General features: G+C 45.6%; 1 protein-coding gene across 1 annotated transcript in view; it reads left to right on the forward strand.

The window, feature by feature from the left end:
* The window catches only part of CPT2 (carnitine palmitoyltransferase 2), a 92,698-nt gene that overhangs the window by 34,661 nt on the left and 40,770 nt on the right, over window positions 1-17,267 (forward strand). The window contains exon 2 of the mRNA XM_086952458.1: window positions 3,469-3,549. Within this exon, the coding sequence (XP_086808584.1) occupies window positions 3,469-3,549 (81 nt within the window). The remainder of the gene's footprint in view (window positions 1-3,468; window positions 3,550-17,267) is intronic.

A 17,267-nucleotide genomic window follows, 5' to 3' on the forward strand; every position in this document is an offset into this window, starting at 1 on the left:
ACGAGATGTCTAACTATATAGTAGCTGCACCGAACCCAGTCATGTTTGGTATCAAACCTGTTGATATCATACCCCAACTCCGATTCAAGTGTTGGAGTATGATCTAGTTTTCCTTCACCCCTACCCCCACCCCCGAGGCTACCCCCCTGTACCCACAGTTATAGCCTTTCAGGGTATGACCCCAAGCTAGTGCTGCTGCTGTCGACCACAGACACGATCTGCCCTCCTGCTGCTGAGCCAAGCTCGAGCAAGCAGGGGATGGCAGAATAATAGGTTTCCTGTCACAGGATGGTATGACAACCTCCCGATATAGGACTTGGTGTATTGGGCTGGGGTGGGGGTGCTTGCCAGTGCCACCAGACTGCTCTGAAGGGTACATTTGGTGCCCTCCTTGCCTACTCCAGTTTAGAGAGCCCTTAGCTCCCGCTCTGGCGCGAAACTTGTCAAAGGACATGGGAGTATCCTCCCCTCTGTCCAGCGCCTCTTCTGGGACGGACCCCTGAGTTGTCCTAACCCTTTTCCTAGGGTATTTAAGGGTTTACCATGGGGTGGGTCCTCAGATTCATCATGGGATAAGACTGAAGCCTGAAACCACGTCACTCTTAGACCGCCTTGACTCTTGGACTTCGCTGGACTTCGTCTGGAACTGATACTGCATCAAGTAAGGCTCCTGCTGCTCCTGGTCTCGCTGTTTTGCACGTCTTCTTCGTCGTCTGTGTCTGTGCTTCTTCCAGGATCTTTACTAGACCTTGATGCCCTCAGAACTCCCGAAGTAATCTCACTTGGAGTGAAGGAGTCACTCCCCTGCATCTACAGGCACCGCAGCAAAACTGACCGGTCTTCTGCTCCTGACGTCCCTCGGACTTCAGAAGGCTCAGCAACACAGGTGGTGGTTCTGCAACTCCCTCGAGGCCTGACCTGTCCTCTCTGCAATTCTGAGGCCAGTATCCCTCTTCGGAGCTGCTGGGACCAAATCCCTGTCGACCACGTCGACTTGCTGTTACCAAGGCTTGTTTTCTCTGCTCTCCAGAGAGCTTCAGGCTACAAGAAGCTCCAGTCTCCAGTATCTCTTTCTGCCAAGTACAGCAACTTCACTTTATCCTCCCCACCGTGGATCTTCCTTCTTGGTGAGCTTTTGAAGGTCCTCTTGCGACTCCTGTGCCTTCAGCCCGTGAGTCCTCTTGAGGGTCTTCTCCTGCTTCAGTGGGCTCCCCTGATTGCTTGTAGACACCGATGTGGGACAGCTCGTGCATGGCTTCTGGTCTTCCTGAGTGTCGCCTGGTTCTCACAGCTGCAGTGAAAAGGTCACTGTCAACTCACTTGAACCAGCCTTCTATGCCTCCTGGTCACCTCTGAGTGGCATAGACACTTTCCCCTCTGCTTGCAGATTCTCCTTTTCAAGAACCCACCCTTGGATTCCACTGGACTCCGGCGCAGTCTTCTCCAGTGGTATCTTTCCTGAAGTCCTCCATTAGGGTATACTGTGGTTTCCGACGTCACTTCTCACCTATGCACCCGGCTCCCCTGGTGTAGGTATCCTGGTTCCTAGGATACCCACAGGTGGGATGACTCTCCAACCTTCTGTCTTCCACGTGGTTTCTTCAGAATGCACTGGAAAGGGACCTTCTTCTTCCAAACTGCAACGCGACTTTCCCGTTGACTTCTATTGAACAGGCGGCTGTTTTTCGACTCTTCCCACAGCCTCTGTTGGGTTACTGGGTACCTACCTTGGGTGGTTTCTTGGGTCTCTAGCTCCTCTGAGTCTCCTGTTCCAAGTCTCGACTTTGGTTGCAGTTTGCATTCCACTTTCTTCATATATGGGTTGGTCTTTCCCTGGATACCATTGTGTTTTGTGCTTACCACCAGTTACATTTGAAGTATTGTGTATTTGTGTTTATATTTCCGGGTAGTAGATATACCAATGTGTTAGTGAGTGTTGTGTAAGAAATAGAACTATTTTTATATGCACACTGTATGGTACTTTTTCATTTAACCTACACTACATGATTAGATCTTTTAAAAACAAGCTGCTTAACGCTTCTTTAAGATAAGCCAGAAGGCTGCTCTCCACAGCTACCACTTAGAGAGCTTTCTTTGGTTGTCTAAGACCACTAAAATCATCATATATGTTGCCTGGATTAGTGTAAGGTGCTTCACTTAAATAAGTGTGCACCATACTCCAAGCCAGCCTCCTACACGTATCCTTCTACAGAGAGTAACTGATTGGGCATTACATTTATGAACTGATGTTACATATGCTACCAGACTTACTGCGTTGTGCTCCACGCCACCATCAGGAGTAAGGCTTTACTGGATGACTTAGCTAACTGCTGAAAGTCAAAGCCCAAAGAGGAGGTGCTTGGCAGTTCCACAAGATTGCAGTACTACCAGCTTCCTGTGTTTCCAATGACCATGAAGATACTTGGCATCAGGGTTGTAAAAGTGCCCTTGATTCACACAGGCCACTGAGACCTGCTCTCGCCATGTTAAGGACTGCAGAATGTGCCTCCTCGTTCGTTAACAGGGTGCTTAATTATTGATGTAGTAAGTGGTAGACTTTCTTTGATTAGTATATCTGATAGCTCTTTCAGGAGTTATTCAGTGTTGACAGACCCCACACCGCTCTATTAGTAGTAAAGACTCTTGGACATAGTAAATTGCAGCATCATATAAATGTTGTACTGTACAGTACTCATCCCATGATGTTGTACATCACAGCATTTGACCTATGCTTGGCAGGAGAAGTGCCCAAGGCGTCCCATCTATTGAAGACAGCGAAGCACTGTGTTTATTCTTCTTAGTACCGAGATGGGAGGACTGTTTGAATAGGCCTAATATTTAAACCATTACCAAGAAAGGCCAGATTTCTGTCCTGTGTTGATGACTTGGTGTTTCACCCTTCAGGGGTGACAGGACAGTAGCATTGAGAAGAGTAAGAGTAGCACCTATTAATAGAACGCTTGTAAGCAATCATGTTTGTGACGTGCACCGATAGCATTCTTTAATATTTAAGTTAAAAGCAAAATTGAACTGCAAAAGAAAAGTTCAGTAATTAAGTAAAACAAAATATCGAAGTTATCCTTTATACCGATGTATATTAATAACCTCTAACAGTACATCTTTACAACAGGCCCACTTCTACTTGGTGTGCAAATAAAGCATTAGGTTTAACAGGGTATGCAACACCTACAAAGTCGTCCTACATATGAGGAGAGCAAGAGAGCGTGCTGGCCTTCCTGTTCCCAGTTCTGTGCATCACTTGCCAGCACTGTAAGGGCGAGTCCTGATTATTACTGACTGCTCCAGGCAGGTCCTAGCCTTTCTGGGGCACACACTTATCAGGAATTCCTCGGATTACCGCAAATGCATGCCTGCCTCAGCAACCAATTTAAACGAGACGAAGAAAGCATGTTGGTTTTCATTGATTGTGGAAATTAATAGTAATCTGATTATTCCTTTCTTTTTCAGGTTACCTGTTCCAAAACTGGAAGATTCTATTAAAAGATACTTGACTGCCCAAAAGCCGTTACTCGATGAAGAGCAGTACAGGTGAGTGCCATATATATGTAAGCTATCGTACTGTTATGCAGTAATGGAAGTAGGGCGAAATGAAGATCTGGAATTGTGCCTTCATGCATTCTAAGGAAGATCACCAATTTTCTGTTCCAAGCGTTCCAAGCAAATGGTGAATATAATGTCATGTAGAGGTGTTGTAAGGGTTAATGACCAAGGTAACAGGAGGAAGGTCAATCCTGCACAAGGGTCTTGCCTTCTCTAGAGGCCATCCTCCCCTAACTTCAAATGTTCCATCCCAGCTACTAATTTAGGTTATTGTACAATGTAGCCTACTACTGTATTCAGTACCGGCCTCCTAGTGCCAGATGTGGGAATGGTTGTTTTTTTGGTGGAGGAAAGCTGGCACTTCGGGTATATGATGTTACCTGACTTCACCACCATCTTGTCCCACAGTACTTTCATGAGGCTAAGCGGACGTTCCTAACCCCATTAATGGAGGGTTTAATTGGCTGGTGATGCGGAGGATGAGTTGGGTACGGGCTGGCAGAGAGTTGGTGTGGTCCTGAACAGTGAGTGTGCCACTCAGCAAAAACCGCTGCCAGTGCTGAAGGTAGAGAAAAGTCACTCTTGGGTGATCTTTGCTGCGGATCCTTAGGAGTGGAGAAGTCCGTGTTCCCCTCCAGAGTCTCTTCTTTTGGCAGGACGCCGCCACCATAGAAGCTAAACTTGCATTGACCATATGTTTTGCTTACCTTCAAGGACCGAGTTGAGCAGAATCCCATAACTAGAAAAAGGAGGAGCTTTATCATGGCAGCCTGGATTCTATAACAGAATATGAACCTTGGCAGGATGGCTTCACCCTTTTATGCTACGAATTTGTGTCCAAGTTTCTTTTGCTTCTTCTCACTTGGTTTTTGGTTTTGTGTATGGATGAATGCGCTTTGTGAATTCGTGTTTAAAACTTTATGATCTGCATAAAATCATGGAATGGAGTTTCTCCAGTGCTTATAATTAATTTGGCTTTTTTTCCTTACCTTGTTCGTTTCTATTGTCCTTCCAGTTGCCCTCTCTGTAACTGTTTTCGAGGTAACTTTTCATTATTTTCCTCACCTCCCTATCTGTCTCCTTTCCCGGGACTCCTGCTCCTCTTTCGAGCACTCCAGTCCCACCCCATATCCAGGATGTGCATGGATGAAGATATGTATTCTTCTCATTAAAATTTCAGCCCCCAACAGGTTAATGGTTAGCAGTTTGCACACCATCCTACTGCACAGCAGTTCTTCAGGCAAATGACAAAGATTGACTGAATGAAACTTTTCTACTTGGGACATGGGATATGTAATGTGTGTACTCTATTGTCCCAAGCTTGTGTCGTACCATTATATTCTTTTGTCCCAAAGATCAATTAGATGTATACATTTTGTTTTATGTATTTATTCTAGGCCTGCTGCTGACCTACGTGGTCATAGGGAAGAAGTCTTCTGAGAAGTTAATATGAATACTGATAGTTGTGAGGTCTTTAGTGACCATATACTCAGCTGCACTATAACAAGCATTGGCATAACCAACGGGTCTAGCCTTTTGGACCGTATAAGTGTTTAGAAATGCAGCATGTTTTCAACAAGCATTAGAAATGCAATAGGTCTCGCAGCATTAGAGTTAGTGCTTTTAGAATTGTTTATATATTTTTTGTTGTAAATCTTTAGCATTTTATTTTTTTGTAGGCAATGCAAAAGATTTACAAATCAAAAAAGCAAAAAGCAAATGTAAAAGCTTTAACTAAAAATCCTGCGAGACCTATTGCACTGTGTGAGGGTGAGGTGTTGAGGGTGAGTGAGGGTGGGGGTGAGTGAGAAGTTGAGTGTGAGTGAGGTGTTGAGGGTGAGTGAGGTGTTGAGGGTGAGTTTGAGTGAGAGTGAGTGAGGGTGAGGGTGAGAGAGTGTTATTGTGAGTTAGGGTGAGGTGTTGAGGGTGGATGAGGGTGAGGGTGAGGTGTTGAGGATGAGTGAGGATGAGTGAGTGTGAGTGAGGGGTTGAGGGTGAGTGAGGGTGAGTGAGGGTGAGTGAGGGTGACTGAGTGTGAGTGATGGTGAGTCAGGTGTTGAGGGTGAGTGAGGTGCTGAGGGTGAGTGAGGAGTTGAGGGTGATTGATGTTTAGGGTAACTGAGGGTGAGGGTGGATGAGGTGTTGAGGGTGAGGCGTTGAGGGTGAGGTGTTGAGGGTGAGGTTTTGAGGGTGAGGTGTTGAGGGTGAGGTGTTGAGGGTGAGGTGTTGAGGGTGAGGTGTTGAGGGTGAGGTGTTGAGGGTGAGGTGTTGAGGGTGAGGTGTTGAGGGTGATTGAGTGTGAGTGAGTGAGGGTGAGGTGTTGAGGGTGAGTGAGTGAGGGTGAGGTGTTGAGAGTGAGTGAAGTTGAGGTGTTGAGGGTGAGGATTTGAGGGTGAGGGTGTGAGGTGTTGAGGGTGAGTGTTTAAGGGTGATGGCGAGTGATGTTGAGGGGGTGATGTGTTGAGGGTGTTAGGGTGAGGTGTTGAGGGTGCGTTATTGAGCGTGAGGCTGAGGTGTAGAGTGTGAGTGCGAGGAAGAGTGAGGGCAATTGAGTGTTTTAGTGTTAGTGTGGGCGAGGTATTGAGGGTGAGTGAGGGGAAGGGTGATTGTGGTATTGAGAGTTAGTGAGGGTGAGGTGTTGAGTGTTAGTGATGGTGAGGTGTTGAGACCTATTGTGCACTGCACAGTGTGGGTGAGTGGCGGCTTGCGTGGGTGAGTGGCGGCTTGCGTGGGTGAGTGGCGGCTTGCGTGGGTGAGTGGCGGCTTGCGTGGGTGAGTGGCGGCTTGCGTGGGTGAGTGGCGGCTTGCGTGGGTGAGTGGCGGCTTGCGTGGGTGAGTGGCGGCTTGCGTGGCTGAGTGGCGGCTTGCGTGGATGAGTGGCGTTGCGTGGATGAGTGGCGTTGCGTGGATGAGTGGCGTTGCGTGGATGAGTGGCGTTGCGTGGATGAGTGGGGTTGCGTGGATGAGTGGGGTTGCGTGGATGAGTGGGGTTGCGTGGATGAGTGGGGTTGCGTGGATGAGTGGGGTTGCGTGGGTGAGTGGGGTTGCGTGGGTGAGTGGGGTTGCGTGGGTGAGTGGGGTTGCGTGGGTGAGTGGGGTTGCGTGGGTGAGTGGGGTTGCGTGGGTGAGTGGGGTTGCGTGGGTGAGTGGCGTTGCGTGGGTGAGTGGCGTTGCGTGGGTGAGTGGCGTTGCGTGGGTGAGTGAGTGGCGTTGCGTGGATTTGGCTTTGAATTTTTCCCCATGCTCTGAATACACCTTAAATGCTGGCTTAAAATAAAATCAGCAGCCTTCTAAATACTGAGATGTGTCCTGTTTGTAAGCACACAGTTTTTTTGCAGGTCTACCGAGCAAATTTAACCTTCTGGAGTTAAACTGATAGCCCAGGATAACAGTGTTGTCCCCGAAGTATTAGGTCGGGCTAGAGCTTTAAGGAGAGAGGGAGGGAGAGAGAGAATGAGAGTGAATATATGAGAGAGAGAGAGAGCGAGAATGAATGAATTTGTGTTTTTAATGTTGAGGTGCGGTTAGGTCACTCTGCTGTACTCTTTCTGCATTTGGAGTGTGGGAATGACATTTCTGTATTTCCGTTAATAGAAACACGCTCAAGTCGTAGACCTCTTGAATTTCAGTGGCTGTTTGTTATTTTGTACTAGAACACACTTTGTTGCAGTCTGCTGGCTTATTACACACTTTGGCCGTTCAAAGGATTGGAAAGCACTATACTGCAGTAATGTAATACAATTGACGTAATTCATTTAACATCGCTGGCTTGTGAGCACTTTCCACCTTCACCCTCTTGCCGGTGGCCTGCTCGGGTGGCGTGCAGTACAGGAAGAAACAGTTGGCGAAGCAGCTGCCAGCTCACGACTAGGACCCCTCGAAATGCCACGAGTTGTCCCCCGGCGAGGTGAAGCAAATGGAGCAGTTTGTGAGCAAGTACAAGCACGACGTGCTGGGAGTGGGGGATGTCAAGCTCCCAACCGAGGTGGAGGCCCAAGCAGCGGGGAGGGGGAGGAGAATTGCGACACGGCGGGCAGGGGAGGGGGCCGAGAGGGGAGAGCTGGTGATGAAATCAGTGCACAAGGTAGACTAACACAGGGGTGGGGGGCAACACAGGGGCGGCAAGAGAAGCACATGATGAAAGGAAGAAGGCAGAGTGTGAGGAGTGATAGCAGCACGGTGTAGGGGAGAAAAGCTCATGACAGAACAGTAAGCATGGGGAGAAGGACACAAGAGTGAACCACAGAGGGCAGCAGAGGGGGGCATGTGAGGTGAGCATAGGAGGATGAGAGATGAAAAGGACACGCGCTTCAGTGTAGTCACAGCAAAGGATCCCACACGAGCGCGTCTTGCAGGCCACAATACAAAGTTAGAACGAAACATCAGGATGTCAGTGTATTTCACGCAATGCCTGCACGTTGTATCAGTCAGGGGGTGTGTTTCGTCTTACCTTCCTATCCACTCGGGGATCACGTCTGCACGCACCACGACACAGAGAACAGGAATAAAGGACAAAGAGAACAATGACGAGAAAGAGGCTAAGAAGGCGGCAAACAGAGAAAGACAATGGAAAGGAAAAGGTAGGAGACACAGAAAAGAGGGGAAGACACATGAAGCACGAGTAAGAGATAGAGACAAGGTGGGACATGACTGCGCTGCCCTGGTGCGTAGTCCAGCTGTGTGCAGACAGACACTAAGTCACTGCCACGGCAAGATCCTGCGACACCGTGGGTGGATCTAGATGGGCATCGTCCCTCCCACTGGCGAAGGCCTGGGATGTGTGTGTGGCATGATGGCGGGGCGGGAGGGGGGGGGGATATCAAAGAGCCATCCTTAGGCGGCACTGCGAGGGCCCCCACCGAACAGGGGCTTCACCGCCAGACAAGCACGTAGAGGCCGGCATCCAGGGCTCTCCCTGCTACTGCCAAACAACCAGCCTGCAAGGCCCAGCAAGACTGAAATAGAACCGGGGGAGGAGCCCGCTATAAATAGACGGAGCATGCTCGGGGAATAAGGATTGTTCATGCAAACAGGCAGCGAGAGAGAGGGAGAGTCTGTGTGTGTGTGTGTGCGTGTGTGTGTGTGTGTGAGAGAGAGAGTGTGAGACACAGGCGAGAACGGTAGAGACGAGCGGGGTAGGTAAGAGGCGAGACAGAGAGAAGAGAAAGGCATCGGAGAGAGGCCCTTCCAGAAGGAGAGAAGAGGAGGAAGAGATTCCGACCGGGTAGAGATGGGAAAAGGGTAAAATAAACAAACAAGAACGTTGCTCACAAGCAGAAGATATGGAAATGTGTGCCAGGGGACTGCTTAAATAAGATGCTTTGTATGTGTAAATGTATGTGCTGTTTCGAAATGGAATCAAACGTGGACAGAAGGAAATGAGTGTGTACACAGCTCCAACAAGCCGGAGGGAAGAGAGGGGAGGGGGGAGGAGAAATGCGACACGGCGGGAAGGGGAGGGGGCGGAGCGGGTCAAATCAACAAACAAGCCGGAGGGAAGAGAGGGGAGGGGGGAGGAGAAATGCGACACGGCGGGAAGGGGAGGGGGCGGAACAGGGGAGGGGGCGGAACGGGGGAGGGGGCGGAGAGGGGACATGCACGCGCCCGTGACTTTTAAGGTCAATGCGCATGCGCATAAGCTTAATGCGCATGCGCATTGACCTTAAAAGTCACGGGCACTGCAAGGAATCGCCACGATTCCTTGCAGTGCAGATAAAGTGTGGATAACTCGCAATACTCTCGCCTTGCTCGATGCGCATGCGCATCGACAGGCGAGACCTAAAAAGTGAGTAGCTTTTCTTGCGTGTGTGTTGTTGCTGTCTTTTGCTTTAGGCATCGAATGAGCAACTTCTAACTTGAACTGCCACTGAAACTGCAGATTAAGCTGAAAATATATTAATTTAGAAAATACCTACACCGTGATGGACGCTGGTCAACCCAACGATACATGAAACACGAAATATGGATAATGAGTGGTGTCAGTGGGGGTCACGCATCCATGTAAGTAGCAAGGAAAGGCACAGATATACAAGCAAAGAGCAATGAAGCCTGCTTGTTCCACAATGGCAGCATGGCAAAGCCGGCCCTAACCTTCTGTGACAGTAAGTCTTAGTGTGCTAGTGGATGGGTAGCATAAAAGTTGCAGAAAGTCAGAAATGCCAAAATGTATTCTGAAAAGAAAGACACAATATCGCAATGATGCACATGTTAAGCTTATTTCCTCTGAAACATAAGTAATAGTTTGCTATAAAAAGTAACAAGGGCAACCTACCAACACAGCGTCTATCACTTTAAAGTCCCTTATATAAAGTAACGCCGGGTAAAGTGAACAGAGAGAGCAAGTTTATGAACAATAAATGCAGATGTTTCGTACCTAAACACGGAAACGGATGCTATATAGTTCAAGACAGTTTATTTTTGCTTAACTGCCAGAGACACAAAAGTTACAACAAATGTAGCTTGATATGTACATCAAATAATTTGGGAGGTTGCCAACTGGGTTCCAGTCTCACTGTGAAGTTTTAGAGCCGGTGATACATGGTAATTCATGCCATGTTTACACAGCAAAAAAACACTCAGTTGCTAGTGTGAACAGTGATATAGATCTTGGCAGCTAGTCGTAGGTATTGACTTTCGAAACGGATGTGAGCGCATGGCAATTGGTTTCCATGGCTAAGATAGCCTAAAGGCTTTAAAAAACACATTTGCCCTTTAGAGCCACATGTTGCAAGTTTTTTCTACCATGAACAACAGTAAATTAGCGGCAAGTAGTCTGGCGGGGCGGAAGAGGGTTAAATAGTTTGTAGGATACTTAAAAAGAGAATGTATTTAAAAGAAATAGGCGCAACACTATTTAACGCACCGTACAAACCTTGTCATTTTGTAAAGTTTAAATAAAATATGTATTTATAGCACTCCTCATATATGTACTGTATGGTTACCATTCAGGAGGATACTTTTTTATTTGTTGTTTATCAAAAGAACAGCATTCTATGGCATAATCTTTCCTTTATTTGGTGCACAGCATTAGTTCCTGTTAACGAATCCATGTCATCTGCAAACCTGTTCACACCGCCGATACAAGATTGCCCCTCATCTGAAACAGCTTAAATCTTTAATTCCTCAAGATGATCTCAAGACAATTGTACAATGTATAGTCCTTTCTAAACTGGACTATGGAAACGCCATCCTAACAGGGTCACCAAAAGCTCACCTAGCCCCACTAAAGCCAGTTCTTAACATGGCAGCCCGACTCCTAACTGGTGTAAAAAGATTTGAACACATCTCACCAATGCTCTACGCACTCAACTGGCTTCCCATGGAAGGTAGATGTATTTTCAAACTGGCCTGCATCACTCACAAGGCCCTTCACACCCAATCCCCAAACTTCCTAAACAGCAAACTAGTAGAAGCAGGGAAATCTAGAACTCTGAGAAGCACCAACTCACTTCTTCTCATCCCTCCGAAACTGAAAAAGAAAACCACCCAGTGCCTGTACTTCTCTGGCAACGTACCTAGGATGTGGAACCCACTCCCAATCGACCTCAGATGCAACCCGTCCTTCTCTTGCTTCAAAAAGGACTGAAACTCTTTCTTCTCAACCAATACTTTACCGACCACGGCAACCGTCCCAGGCATCAATAACCTAGTGGATTCCCCACTCACTGTGCCTATTAAGGATGGTGGTTTTTCTGACTGTCAGCCACCTGCCTCATTCTCCCCTCACAGGATACATAAGTGTTATGTCTTTGCTTTTGTCTTTAGGCATCCCCATGTACTGCGATGTTATGCAATTATTTCCTTTCTGTATGTAAAGCGCTCTGATACCCACAGGTCTAGCTAGCGCTATATAAAACTTTATAAATAAATACATTGGTATGAAGCAGTTAGGCACGTACTGACCGGAAGCTGACTCAGAATTTGACTTGCATACCTCAGAATGTGATGTCACATTGAAACTTCTAATGGCCACACTCCAATCGGAATATCCAGAAGAGAAAGCTTTGAAAAGGGCATACATTTGACATGGCAGCTATAATAGAAAAGTAAATACAAACATTTTTAAAGAAAAACTTAACTCTAAAAATTTTAAAGCCATAAAACCCACAAAGGATGAAAGTAAATGAATTTGTTACATGAATAAAATACATGTACTGGATGATTGAGGAAAACATTGTACATACTGCCACCTAATGGCTTGCAAAAACAAAGTATTTCTAGTAATAGCAAAGTCCCACTAAAATGTGTTTAAGATGGAAAAAAACATGTAATAAAACCAGATAAAGCACGGCGATCGTGAAGCATACCAAAAAGTAAATACAAACAATATTTTAGAAACGTAGCTCTGAAATTTAAAAGCCAAAATGCATAAAACCTACAAAGGAAGAAAGTAAATTAATTAGTTACATGAATAAAATACATGTACATGGAGATTGAGGAAATTGTTGTACATATTGCCATCTACTTGCTTGCAAAAACAAAGTAATTCTAGTAATAGCAAAGTACACCATAAATATGTGTGAGATGACAATGTGTACTAAAACCAGATAAAGAGTAGCAATCGTGAAGAGGGCGCCACGTTCAGGATGAAAACAAAACGCGACTACTGCAAAACACGACCACTGATGAGATGAACAAAATGTGTACTAAAACCAGATACATCGCGACGATAGTGAAGCGTGCGCCATGTTGATGATGGAAACAAAACAAGACCACTGATGGGAAGTGCTCGTCCCAATTTAAAACAAGCCGGTGCATGAAGTAAAACCGAGCACTTCTCACTATGCAAGCAGAGGCAGACCTACAAAAAGAGTGCTTTGAAAGCATGTAGAGTAAAAGCACAAGTAAGAGAAGTTACAAAAGTGCAAATGGAGGGACTAGTATGCCTTTTCAACAATCAAAAGCCAGAATTTATGAAGGACAGTTAGAGGAGTCAATAGAAAAGATGGGAGGTCATTGATGCCCATATTCCAGATACAGCATGACCGGCAGAGCAGCGCATGCGCTGCCTAGGCTCGACCTAAAAAGCAATTGCAGTGATGAAACTTTGACTTGCAAGATGACTTGGGTCGTTTGCCAGTACAGCTCACATCATAAATCAAGTTTATTTTGCATTGGTGGGCCATGCCTGTGGGTGTTAGTGTTTTTTTAAGTCAGCACAAGAACCACTAAGCATTAACTATACCAAGCTAAAGAGGTACCCCATCAATGCTAAAGAGGTACCCGTTTCTCGGGACGCTCTAACTGAGTTTTCCTTTCCCGACACAGATCGGTTTTGCCATTTAGCAGCTCCGTCTGGGACGCCCATTATCTCATTTTTACTCGGATATCAATTACTAGCAATCTGATCACCCCCTGACCTGCAACTTTCAGCAGGTAAAGTCCTTAAAGACACATTTGTCCTCATGTGTAGCCCTCAGTGTATATACTTTTTAACTATGTTCCCGGGCGGAAACCCCCGCTACGGTTTAGATAGGGACCAATTGCCCTGTGATAATTAATTTCTGACCTTCATTTTCTGTTCAACCCTAGGAGGTTTTGTCCACCCCCCCATCCCCGCTTGTCCTGAAGAAGACCCGCACTGTAAGGTTCAATCACCCTACGATCAATTGGGTCGAAACGTAAACTGTTTATCTACCCTTCATCAACTCCTATCACCGGCGCGATTTGTACGGCTTCATAGGAGCTTGAAACTTTTGTTGAAAAATTCCCAGATTCTCCTGTTACTGCATAAGACCCTGATTGGATAGGGATCTTTTTGAATTCATACTAGAATCTTTAATGTATGTTTTCTGTCTCTAATGAATGAAAAGTGAGTCACATCTTTTGTGTAAACTTTACTACCTTCCCCTTTTCCTCCCTCTTTCTACTTGGGCACATGAACCAATTCACAATTACGTATGTATTTTGCTCTTTATTGAATAAATTCAACTGTGATGAAAAGAATGCATGATGAATAAAACACTGCATTTTAATTACATCTTTGATTGATTACTTTCTGTTTAAATTGTTTGAAAATTATTTTTGACTTTCTCCGTCTCTTCACCTACTCCATACCTGTTGGGGACCCCTCTGTCTACAATACCTATATACCCAGGTCCCTTTGACTATTTGGGTTCAACCCTGTTTTGTAATATACTTCGGGCAGACACTTGTCTGCGAGGTTCTTCTTTCCTCGTTACACTTAACGTCGCCCCTTTGGGATTCATAACCAATGTTGAATGGCAGACAAAGAAATTTTATCTTACACTGAGGACTACATCAAACAACTTCTTTTAGATCCAACCAATAATTTTCTTTCGTCCAATTTACCCAATCTTGATTTCACCCTCAATGATAAAATTAGTAACCTAGAACGCCTTGAGAAAAAACTCATTAGAACGAAACTGCACGGACATTTTCTTGTACAATGCTTGCAGTCTAATATTATCCCTGTAGGCCTACAGGTGAAAGTGGAACCAGCTATCTTTGTCGACGTCCCCAAGTTTAGGGAAGGCTTCAGCTTTGTCGCGAACAATTGTTCGCGACACTGGATGGTGTTAGGCATTGAAACCGCCAACGAACAGATTTCCATTCTACCTAAACAAATTTCTGACTTAAAGGCTGAGATAACAAGCGACTCAACCCTAACCAACTCGAAGGAAGCTCTCACTAAACTTGTCTCCATGATACAAGACTTCGAGACAACAACCATAAAGAAAACACTGGAGAAACTTGCCAGAGACTTGAAATTATACGACAAGAAAAAGACGTATCCCTACCTCCAGGACGAATACTACCGACAGGATTCGCAGGGTAGATTTACCAACCGAGGTCGAGGTGCCTATAGAGGGAGAAGGAACTTTACAACTTTCTCGGATTCGTCCTATAGCTCGGGGGAAGACTCTGAACAGGCCGGCCCTAGCGGATCCTACCAATTGAAAGTCACTCTAAAATCACATACCAACTGCAATACCACTAATGTGATATATTGCATCATATGCCCATGTGATCTACCTTACATTGGACAGACACAGCAACGTGCAAAGGTCAGATTTCTCCAACATTGCAGTAGAATTAAATGCAAGGTACCAGGCGCCCCAATGGTAGAACACTGTATTGAAAAAAACCATGTACCTGACAGCCTGAGATGGGTCATTTTAGAACAGGTCACACTGGGCCCTAGGGGTGGGAGCCTAACCCCTATCCTGAATGTCAGGGAACTGAAATGGATCAATTCCTTTGACTCCGTAACAAATGGCCTTAATGAGTCTGAGAATACGTTTGCCCAACTTGCCAATTTGTAACTCCCAATCTGTTTTCCAAACATTGCCTTACACATCCAGTATATAACTGTGCCGGTGTGGTGCATTTAACCGCCTTGTTGGCAGGTTCATGCCGATCACCTAATTTTCACACTGTCTACGTCAATCTGCACAGTGTAAAATGTTTTATTTGGGTGTAGCCGTTAAGCAGTTAACCGCTGTGTGGGCAGGTTCCTGCTGATACCAATCTGACTACTAACTTTAACATATGTAATTTGAAATGTATGCCAATGTTCTAGATGCATTCTAGGCTTTCTAGTTTTATCATTTTCTCAATTTTTATTGTATTTCATGTGGGATAATTCTTTGCCGTGGCAAGCGGCCGAGATGCTCCGTTTTTCAATCCAGACAACTAGCACGCATATCTGTTTACCAGGTTCGTTGCCTGGTTACCACACTGGAGTCCTTTCTTAATCTCTTTGAGCCGCGTACTTAAGGCTCACCACGCCCCCTTCCAGGACACTTCCTGGTTACGGGAGACGCTTCTTTGCCACGAGACGTCCCGGCAAGCGCACAGCAGCACTGCGCTCACGGGTAAGCCGGTTCCTCCTACAATAATTTGGTATTCGTCCATCCTTTAGGACGCTTTACTCACGGGCACTACGATCTTCCCTCCCCAGACACGGACTGAAAATCTTTTCAGCGTGACTTCACCCCAGGCCCTTCCCGGATCCCGGAGACGTCCGCCGTCTTGAGAATTCATTTACGAGTCAACTTTTGATGACTTTGGGTAAGCTCTCCTACACGCTTAACACTGCTCACCGAGGGACGTGTTTATGTTTAGATAACTCCTTACAAACTATCTACCGTGTCTCCTCTGCAGATGCGGAATTCTGACACAAGCCTAGCCGTTTCGGACTCATAAGGCAGCCTACCAACCAATTTGTGAATTCATTAATAAATGAGGCAGTACAGATAACTATGGGTAAGCTCATTGACACACCTAACACCGATCTTTTAGAGACGGGCGTTTTCAATTAATTTTCAATTAACTTGTAATTTTTGTAATTTTTCTAAAACTGTCCACCGTGTCTCTCCTTCAGATACGGAGTTCTGACACCAGTTCAGCCGTCTTTTTGACTCTAAGAGGCACCTCTCCTTCTAGAGGCTCATTATATTGCAGTTATTCTCACAAACAAGTAAGGAGTATTGAACCTGTATAAATACCATCAATGCTAAAGAGGTACCCGTTTCTCGGGATGCTCTAACTGAGTTTTCCTTTCCCGACACAGATCGGTTTTGCCATTTAGCAGCTCCGTCTGGGACGCCCATTATCTCATTTTTACTCGGATATCAATTACTAGCAATCTGATCACCCCCTGACCTGCAACTTTCAGCAGGTAAAGTCCTTAAAGACACATTTGTCCTCATGTGTAGCCCTCAGTGTATATACTTTTTAACTATGTTCCCGGGCGGAAACCCCCGCTACGGTTTAGATAGGGACCAATTGCCCTGTGATAATTAATTTCTGACCTTCATTTTCTGTTCAACCCTAGGAGGTTTTGCCCACCCCCCCATCCCCGCTTGTCCTGAAGAAGACCCGCACTGTAAGGTTCAATCACCCTACGATCAATTGGGTCGAAACGTAGACTGTTTATCTACCCTTCATCAACTCCTATCACCGGCGCGATTTGTACGGCTTCATAGGAGCTTGAAACTTTTGTTGAAAAATTCCCAGATTCTCCTGTTACTGCATAAGACCCTGATTGGATAGGGATCTTTTTGAATTCATACTAGAATCTTTAATGTATGTTTTCTGTCTCTAATGAATGAAAAGTGAGTCACATCTTTCGTGTAAACTTTACTACCTTCCCCTTTTCCTCCCTTTTTCTACTTGGGCACATGAACCAATTCACAATTATGTATGTATTTTGCTCTTTATTGAATAAATTCAACTGTGATGAAAAGAATGCATGGTGAATAAAACACTGCATTTTAATTACATCTTTGATTGATTACTTTCTGTTTGAATTGTTTGAAAATTATTTTTGACTTTCTCCGTCTCTTCACCTACTCCATACCTGTTGGGGACCCCTCTGTCTACAATACATATTCCAGATACAGCATGACCGGCAGAGCAGCGCATGCGCTGCCTAGGCTCGACCTAAAAAGCAATTGCAGTGATGAAACTTTGACTTGCAAGATGACTTGGGTCGTTTGTCAGTACAGCTCACATCATAAATCAAGTTTATTTTGCATTGGTGGGCCATGCCTGTGGGTGTTAGTGTTTTTTTAAGTCAGCACAAGAACCACTAAGCATTAACTATACCAAGCCTGTGGAACAATGTTTATTTGAAAGCAGTGTAGGACTGTGATCCTGCTAGGCATGAGGGAGAGTTTCTCATGGCACTTTACCTTTGTGTTCTGTGCAAAATTCACTCTTCTAGTTCATTTTCCGTCTTA

Source organism: Lissotriton vulgaris, chromosome 1_1 (genome assembly GCF_964263255.1).
Source record: "Lissotriton vulgaris chromosome 1_1, aLisVul1.2, whole genome shotgun sequence".
In the NCBI taxonomy this organism is placed as follows: Eukaryota; Metazoa; Chordata; class Amphibia; order Caudata; family Salamandridae; genus Lissotriton; species Lissotriton vulgaris.